Source organism: Ptychodera flava, chromosome 1 (genome assembly GCF_041260155.1).
Source record: "Ptychodera flava strain L36383 chromosome 1, AS_Pfla_20210202, whole genome shotgun sequence".
Lineage (NCBI taxonomy): Eukaryota > Metazoa > Hemichordata > Enteropneusta > Ptychoderidae > Ptychodera > Ptychodera flava.
In genome coordinates this window covers 17,425,583-17,435,519 of record NC_091928.1, presented here as the reverse complement: position 1 = coordinate 17,435,519, position 9,937 = coordinate 17,425,583, and the positions used below count along the sequence as shown (strand labels likewise).

At 38.5% G+C, this 9,937-nt stretch overlaps 1 protein-coding gene across 1 annotated transcript; it reads left to right on the top strand.

Annotated features, from left to right (window-relative positions):
- Positions 1-361: 361 nt before the first annotated feature.
- On the top strand, positions 362-7,898 carry LOC139143223 (neurocan core protein-like). The gene is made up of 7 exons (XM_070713376.1): positions 362-419; positions 539-691; positions 1,935-2,020; positions 4,020-4,164; positions 4,653-4,888; positions 7,010-7,107; positions 7,865-7,898. The coding sequence occupies exons 1-7, from the start codon at positions 362-364 to the stop codon at positions 7,896-7,898; spliced, it is 810 nt and encodes a 269-aa protein (XP_070569477.1).
- Positions 7,899-9,937: the final 2,039 nt, after the last annotated feature.

Here is a 9,937-nt window from a genome sequence, read left to right as displayed (position 1 = left end):
TGACAATGTCTTATTCTTTTGGCTAAAAACGTGATCGCTTTCTATTATATTGTATGAAACTTTATATAATCATTCACCCACAAAGTGGTTTTGCGTGGACGGATTAAAGGCACAATTAATGGGTTTCGCCCCTGCAGCCTTTGTAATACGGTGTTTTATTGCAAGCAGCTGCAGCGCCAGATTGAAAAATGCACCATTCGTGGTTTACCGTTGTAGCCACCGCGTATACACACCTTTGCAACGTCTGAACGATTCACAGCCTGGATTCCGAGAGTAACGTACACAGACGCTAGTTGACTTTCTGAGCAAATTTCGTTTTCCTGTCAGTTGTTTAGCTTCTATCTCCATGGTTCAGACAACGATGGATCTACGTATGCTAATCTTTGTACTTGTCACGCTAGCCGTCACACCGACAGAAGGTAAGTATCCTTTTCAATCTGAAGTTGTGTGATGATCAACGAAGGAAAATATAGGTAACTTCTGTGTATATATCGAACTTTGCACTTACATTCAAAAATTGCTTTCCTCTGTCCCCAAGGTTGTGAAGCACATTGGGAAAAATTTAAAGAAAGCTGCTATTTTGCGTACCAGTACCAAATGTACACATACGATGAAGCAAAGACTGTGTGTGCCGGTAAAGGGGGCGCTCTTCTAACCATCAACGATGTCGATGAGAATCTGTATGCCAGAGGTAATAGAACAGGGAACAGACGAAAGGACCCTGGGGTGGGGAAGAGGTTTTTTAGTGCAACGGTTTACCTTATTTGATTTTATTAATTTTGACTGTGATATTTCAAATAAAGAGTTCAACTCCACACCGTCTGACTGCTTTATATATTACCGACAAGTCCTTATCTCCTCTCCAACTTGTGTATACACCACTGTAATTGCTCCGAAAACATTGCCAACTTGCTAATCCGCTGTCGGTATCAGCGGATTAAGTGATTGAGTCAACACCACAGCCGTCCCACACGCATTATCCTTATTTCACTACGTGTGGGACGGCTGTGGTGTTGACTTAATAAGCTAATCCGCTGATACGCGCAGTCATTAACAAGTTGGCAATGTTTGCGCAGCAATTAGAGTGGTATGTGCACTGGTTGAAGAGGAGATAAGGAATTGTAGGTATTGAAAACACAGTCAGACAGTTTGGAGTCGAAAGCTTTATTTGAAATATCACAGTCAAAATTAATAAAATCAAATAAGGTAAACCGTTGCACAAAAAACCCTCCTCCCCACCCCAGGGTCCTTTCATCTGTTCCCTGTGGTAATAGATACTAGTTTACACCTACACGCATTATAATCATTCACGTTGGAAAAGCACGACTGTGACTTTACTTGTCTGATACTTAATTAAAGGGCCAAGCTAAATAAAAGATAATATCAAATGATTCATGAAATGGTTTAAGTAGATGCAGCTCGGGGACAGATATTCGGACTCTCATGTTTTACAATACTCTATGATTTTTTTCATACCTTTTTTTGTAAATCAATTGCAACTTCTTATTCTACTCCCCAAAGAATCTTGAAACACCCAATGTTTAACTTGTCAACTTAGCGTCTATATGTGTAAAACGCACTACTATTGTTTACATTTGAATTCTAGTCCGGACCAGAAGTCACTTGTCAACAATAACAATGCAGTTTACACACATATGGGCTGAGTTGACAAGCTGAATACTGTGTATATCAAAATGCTTTGGGGAGTAGAACAAGGAATTGTGGTTCACATTCAAATCAAAAAATGGTGAAAAAATAATCAAAAGTTAGCATTACTGGCCCTTTAAAGTTGCCGTTTCGTTACGGGGAATTGACTGTTGAGTTGTTTTCTAGGTTCCGGTTCACAGAAAAGGGGGAAATACGCGTAAAGTTTTCAGGTACGCCTTACTCGATGTTTACAGTTCTAGGAACTCTGAATTTTCGTTTGTCCTCAGGTCTGACACGTGACGCAGTTGACATGTGGATTGGTCTGACTTACAGATTAAACGAAGATGAATGGCGTTGGGATAATGGTTTACAGGTGAACTTAGGGATGGACCATTTGATACCTGGGGAGGACCTTGAAAAGTTTTGAGTGAGGAAAAAAGTTTCCAACAATTAACGGAGAAATTGCCTTTGAAAATTATTCCAGCTGCAGATGGCAGAAAAATAAACAAGATTCAAAGCACACGCTGTTAATTGGTACCTTTTGTCATTTCTTCAAATTTTCGGCGCGCAGGCTTTGGCCCATTTTTATAACAGTCGAGTTCATTGCCTCTGCTTTTAAGCAGACCTCTAGACTAAGCTATGACAAATATTGCCACTGAAAAGTTTTCACCTTGTTACGTGCCCAGCTTTGTTCATTGTGCATTTGCCTCAGTTTATCTTCCTCACTCACCAAAGCACGCTGCAATGCTCTTTATTTAGCTTATTCCAGATAGCCTGCACCGGATATTTGATGTCCATTGTTGTTCTTGTCAATCATGGCCCAGCATGACTAGTCGACAAAGTCACTGTTGCTCAAAAAAGACATTCTCGTAGCTATTGCCCATGTTAAGAATATTATTTTAATAATTTTTAGAATGTAAAGCAGCTTTAGATATAACTTTTTGAATGAAATTAGACTATGGCTAGAAAGGGGCACAGGCGTTTTCTAATTTATAGATTTATTTAAATGCCTTACTTAATATGCTAATTAAAGGTTGGCTTTGTCTTTGAAAGCATGTTTTTAGAATACTCATGGTTGTTTCCCAGTAGGAGCCGCATCAAAATTAACAGCCATACTCCGTCATAATACCCCTGCATCGCATAAACATTTTGAACTTTAGAAACACCAAACACCTCTATAGCATATCAATATACCCGAGCAGCATTTGAACTTCTCAGCATTAACAAATACGTGATAAAAAGAGTCAAAATTGAGCCGCGGCTTCTAATTACGAGTTTTCCAATTTAAATGTTCACCTATAGCTGTTTCTGATGACAAGGTAATTCTGGAACATGACCTTGTGACCAATTCAACTTTGAAGTCTCTATAAAAATTGCATACTCAAAACCTTCCGAAATGGCCGTCAAATGATTAAATTTTAATTTGTTGTGTTGAAGTTTTTCTGAGTCAGGAGCGAGGCACTATGCAGTTGGATTAACTGCAAAGCTTCAGTGCGCATGCACATAATTTCTCTCCTCTCTGTGTATCGTGCAGTCTTTCAAAACTTATTGGCTTTGTTTGGAATGGAACAAGAACAAATAAACTTAATCGCTGAACAGTAGAATAGTGTCATTTTCGTAGACTCAGTTCACAATTTCCTCAATTTGAATCCCCATGTCCTCCATCAGTATAAATCTAACCGCTGCAGGAATGGTTCCTTGTATTCTCTTGGCAATTTACTGACGTAGATGCGGTTTTCCGAAAGTGAGATGTCAACTTTGTGCATCTATACATTACTTTACCTTTGTACTTTTGTCACATCATGGAAGAAAAACGTTCCAATAAAAAGGGGGAATATTGACAAGGAAGTGCGGGAGCAGTGTACAAGGGAAAGATTCTTCCGAAAGGGAAAAGTTGTCAAAGTAGGCTGAGTTGAAAAAAATGATTTCAATTGCAGCAAGACGAAACAATTGTGCGCCTAATTCTTCTACCAAGGTCCCGATAATGTCAAATGGTCCACTCCTTAATATTAATGATTATTTAATGATATTTTATTCAGAATTGGAAAACCTGTAAGATTTGCTGAGGTTTTGGGATTTTAATATCTTCCGAATACATATACAAAACAAATTAATATGCAATTTTAGTCATCTGCCTGCCAGTCATCGGCAGGTGCCTCTGAACTGTCGGCGAACCAAAAAGACATTTTGTCAATCAGAATAACGCAATATTACTTCGAATTGCGTGAAAGAGTGATATTGGAATTGATAACCAGGAATTTCATGTTAAAATGAGCACTTATTAGATATTAGCACAAAGTAATAATCATTCTAAAATGTTAACAATTTGAACGCTCTTTTAACATTTGGAAGACGATTGTTTTATCTGCCAGTTATCGTATGAATGCTGGGCAAGACGAGAGAGAACTGTTCGCCATGGTACAGAGGATTGCGTTATCCTGTCTGTGGCCAACCATGGTCAATGGAAAGCCGTGGACTGCAGTAAACATCTAGGATTCATTTGTGAGAAAACCAATGGTAAGCAACCCAGAGTGTAATACATGATTGTAAGCTATATCAGATGTATCTCCCTTCGGCACCGAGGCTTCGCGGACAGGAATCTCTAGAATCTGCGCATCGACTCAGAGCGCTGAGCATGGATATGGTGCGCAGGGATGATGGCGTAGGCAAACGACTCGGAAACAACTGTGGATAATAACAACAGTGCAGATTTATCTCGAGTTAAAGTCTCCAGTGAAATTGAAGTGAAATGCAATTTTTTACCACTGTTTACCTTATACCTGTATTTTATCGTATTTTTAAGGTTTTAATGGTACTTATTTGTCTACAATGACGACATGACAAAACAAACAGCAAGATTCTCTAGCGACAACGATATATTTCAACGCTTCTAACAAGTAACTTAAGAAAAGGCAAATTTTTCATTATTTCCACTATTCCTCTTTTTCATCTAAAACTGAAAAGTTTCCGTGAATCTAAATTCTCTGCCTTGCATATGGTTTTAGAACACTGCAACGTTGTCGCCGTTGGGGTCGAGAGTGGGGCTATACCGGACTCACAAATGACAGCCAGCAGTAATTTTAATGCTAAACACATGTCCTTCCAAGGAAGACTCAATTATCAACGCCCAGACGATTTGCCAGCAGGTTCTAGTGCTTGGTCCTCGAAAAGTCTTGATGTTGGCCAATGGTTACAAATCGACCTTGGGTACGCAAGAAAGATTGTCAGAGTCGCAACACAGGTGAGCATATCTCAGCATGGGTTAATATGTGTGACATCAAAACTGTCCAACAAACATCCATTCACGGCAAAACATTGTCAGGTCATGCTGTATCTATTATCTGATGAGTTTGAGTGCCTAATTGGCCAAAGTAAGCAAGGGTATAACTGAAGATACCTTACTGGCGCGTTCGTTGTTGGCTTTGTCAAATTTAATCCGGTGATAATCTGGTGACGGCGTCCACAGCTTAGTAATTTATCCTTGCTTACTTTGGCCAATTAGGCACTCAAACTCATCAGATAATAGATACAGCATGTTGATAAAGATTGTCAAGAGCAGTGCTAAGTTTAAGACCAAAACACCAAAGGTTGGTAGAATATATCTTTATTAGCAATACAACGAAACACCTACCCACCCCTTGGGAAGGACACGTACGCATCGCCCAGTGGTAATACTTGTGTAATTGAAGACGAACATGCCGGTAGAATTGAGATTGATGGCTTTATTTACAGCACGGGAACTCAGTCCGAGTTACAACTTAAGTTCTTTGTTAATTGTCTCTTCTCAGAATGAATTTCATTTCTCATTTATTACCATTTAAAGTTTTCTTTCCTACGTAATCTACCTTTACTCTAAAGGTAATACATTATTGTATTCTAATGACGCACCATCACGTGATACAACAAATCGCTGACTCTTCATGAGTTGTTAACTCTGCAAACTTATGTTCATTGTCGGCACTTTTATTGCCACCTGGATTGACACGCCTGTACATGTGTAAAATCATATCACTTTCTTAAATGAATGATGCTGATGTGTAAAATGCTGACGTTGGAGATATTACAGCCTCAGAAAAACCAAAATTAGAAAATAAACATGATAATATTCTGTTTGTGTCACTTGGTACTGTAGGTGGAAAATATACATTTTATTCGTTATCCATCGTTCGATGTAAGAAATATTAGACGGTGACAAAAACATCTGATGTGGCAAAACTGACGGAGGAGATAAGAATGGGCAATAGACAGACAAGGAATTTCTTCTTTGGTGTGTTTTTTTCAGAGACACGGGAGGGCGCAAACCCAGGCACAAGTTTAAAGCTTCCGCGTGTATTTGTGTTTAATATTTAAAGCACACCATAGACTTTAAGGTCTATGAGCACACCCAGCGACGGTATACCACGAGATATCGATTTTGACCAGTTCACGACATATATGCACGAGCGATAGCAAGTGCATATATGAAGTGAATGGCCAAAATCGAGTACTGGTATACCGTCGCTAGGTGTGATTTATTGCTATTATATCATAACAGTATATTGAAATTCTGGCGCGGAACGTCAAAAAAACGGATTTTTGCTCAAGGTGGGAGCTCGCACGTATGCCAGCCGTGGTATATCACCAATATGCCATGTTTCTTTTCGCGTCCCGACCAATCAGATCGCTGTATTTACACCATCAATATACCGGTATGATATAATTGGTATAATTCATCATATTTACCATAACTCAATCACTTGAATGCTTTTCCAGCGGTTCAACCACTTTTATATTTACTTTTTGATTTCGTAATAACTTCGCGGTTCAATAAAATATATACGCCATCATCTGATTGGGTCTTTACAATGTTATACAATGCAAGATCCGAGGTACATGAATATTCCACATTGATTAAGGGTCATTAGCATAGAATTTTAATACCGAAACAATGCTCATTAATGTAATCTGCATATTTGAATATCATTATACCTCGCATCTTGCACTAATAGTACAATGTGAAGGCTCACTACATGTGATATCAGCAATGCGACCTAGGCTAATTCATCACCCCGAGCGTAAATTGACGCCTGAACATACCATTTTTTGTTTTCTTACGGTCACGTGAACTTACCATATTTTCTATTTTTAGTAGGTCATAGCGAGCCAAAAATCAATAATTCAAAGTTCCCAAATAATCTGCACACTTTTGGTAACCAATTTTATGTTACCAAAAAAGTTATACTCTCACCCGATGGCTGACCATTTACGTCATCAAACACGACGCAAATCATATCCGTCATCGGAGTGTTTACTGTATTTCGTCATAGGCCACGAGAAAAGTGGTCTATGATATCTTACATTCATTTTCTATCGTATATACTAGGGACGAGCCGACGTCTATCAGTGGGTGAAGACATTCAAATTATCATACGATGATGATGGCACTTGGACGGACATAATTGACTGCAATGACTTCCTAAGGTCAGTTCTGTTTGTCCCCCAGCGTCCTCTACAAAACGTCTCACAGACAAGGTGTAAGCGTGAAATTATTATTCACAAACAGACAGCTATATTTTACAATATACGAAAGACTACAATACTGCTCGTTTGGTCTAACCCATTGTTTGCTTGCTTGCTACTGCTGGGTTATGGTTTTTTCCTGTGGGTTTGCTAAGACTCCGAGGAAATCTACATGAATCTAGCGCATATCCTTACGCACACGGTCGGTATGATGTGTTCGTAGTAATATGTGTGTAAAGAACACCGTACGTACACAAATACTCAGTAACACACCAATGTAGATAGATAGATAGACAGGTAGGTAGATAGACAGACTTACATACATACATACATACATACATACATACATACATACATGCATGCATGCATGCATGCATGCAGCATACATACAACATACATACAGACAGACATACATACACACACACACACACACACACACACACACACACACACACATACATACATACATACATACATACATACATACATACATACATACATACATACATACATACATACATACATACATACATACATACATACATACATACATACATACATATACATACAGACAGGCAGGCAGACAGACATGTACCATGGCACTACAGTTTTAGCTGTAGATTAACATCACATGAGCTCACTACCTCACAAATTCATTTGTAATGTGTTTTTTGATGAACTGATCACAGTTTCTTCTCTTCCTTTAATTTCTTTTCAGGTTTTTCGGGGGAATGCTGACAAAAACACAATAGTCTACCACGATCTGTAGATGACTCCTTTGTTTCTCAGTACGTCCGATTCTATCCACTGACGTGGCACAGACACATCTCAATGCGAGCGGAACTATATGAGTGCCAATAGGGTTCAGTGTTTAGGAAGCAGGCGATATTAAATCTACTTTGTTGCGTCCTTGTATCTGTGTAAAGGTCGTAGACATCTGCGAGCATGGATGGATTGCACGCATACAATATTTAGAACCAGAAATGTATGCCATAAAATGTACTTTATATCTTTTTAATTAGAGAGGTTTTAATGCCTTTTCATTGAATGCTCTCGTTGCTCTTCTGCCGTGTCGAGCTCGCTATCGATATAAGAGGAGCACCATTAAGACACAACTCAGAATTTGAGGAGTTTAAATGTTGAAAATGTTGAAGATAAATACTTTTCTTCTGCGGGTCTGTCCGCCGTACAGTAATCATAAACTACAACGTTCACGGCAGGATTTTATTTTATTTACAATATAATACACAATATGGGCAATAAACAACAATATCGTACGTGGATTACACAGAAATGTCCAAAGAATTACTTCCATGGTGGTCAAAATTTACAAAAGACCGAAAGACAAAAGAACAAACAATCACAATACAGGCAACGGAACAAAAACAACAACAACAACAACAACAACAGCCAGTAAAAAGATAAAATAACACTCCCAAACAATCAATAAAAAGACAAAAAAAAACACTCCGAAAAATCACAACACCATAAAGTCCCTCCCGTAACTACTCACAAAAGAATCTGTAAGTGCCCTTCCACCTTTTGTGTAAAACTGTAATGAGCAACTACATTCCTGACATGAAAGACTATTCCACAACTGCGAAGCTGAATACCGCTTATAAAAACTTGAGTGAAATAATATGTAGGATAGTTCAAGGAACCAAATGACAGTAAACACGTCAGATTATGGCCCTTTAGGCCTAAACATCAAAGTAAATTTACTTACAAACAACGATTTTTAAGACACATATCGACGGATCGATTTAAACATTAACTGACTTTTTAGTATTTCACTGTAATTCACTAAACAGTGTGTTGTTTCTTGGAGATAAATCATTTTTATGCACTTTAAATTTCTGTAGTCCCTTGCAAATTAATCAGATGAAATAAAACGTACTTAAATCTTCCAGGTAAATTTTCAGAGTCCATTGAAATCCCAGATCATGTATAACAGCCCAAGCAGTGGAGGTAACATTCATGTATCATTTGCTATGACTAGAAGACAAGTGCGAAGACATACAGAAGCTCAAAGTTGAAATTTCATAAAGTTGAAACAATTGTGATTCTGCTCCTCAACATGTATACATTTAGCGGGAGCCTTTTCTATGCCCCATTCTTTTTCCCCGTCTAGCAAAAGGATTCTTGCTCGTGTATATGCGGTTTCCCCTACTGTAGACCCCAAACCAAACGTTTATATCGAGGCGAAACTGAACTCGAATCAGAAATCTACCAAAGACAATAGACATTTTCCCGGTTATTTACATTGCAGTTAGACTTGGTTAAAGTCGGTAAATTAAAAAAATAAATCATTTATAATAGTTTCTCTTCTGTCTCTCCTATTTCGTACAAACCTATTCGGAATTTGGTAGCCCAAGCCAGGTTTTCCCAGCGATTGAATGCGTTACCTTTAAGTCTGCGCAGTATAGTGAGTTTAGTTTCTGCCGGATAAGTTCCGGGTGAAATTCCCCTATAGCGTTCACCTAACTCATCGCGTCCACTCACGCGCGCGTTTCACATGAAAGCAAAATACAAATCCTTGCGTTCACTCCACTCAAACATTCACAAATCACAGACTTGAACCAAGTCTACATTGCAGTGGCTATATCAAACACCGTATATACACTCAAAACAACGAAAACATACTGATTTGTATTGTACAACGGATTGTTATAGAAGAATGACACAAATTTGCAATGCCAAATAATGCCCCGTGTATATATTCTAACCATCAGCAACGAAAATATATGTCATATCTGCCATAGAATTCAATGAGTAACCCTGCATGTACAGC

Bases quoted from the DNA above. Each gene is read 5' to 3' on its own strand.
- LOC139143223 (XM_070713376.1), top strand. From the start codon at position 362: ATGGATCTACGTATGCTAATCTTTGTACTTGTCACGCTAGCCGTCACA. The intron at 420-538 runs GTAAGTATCCTT...TCTGTCCCCAAG, and splicing joins AGCCGTCACACCGACAGAAG to GTTGTGAAGCACATTGGGAA. The intron at 4,889-7,009 runs GTGAGCATATCT...CGTATATACTAG, and splicing joins TTGTCAGAGTCGCAACACAG to GGACGAGCCGACGTCTATCA.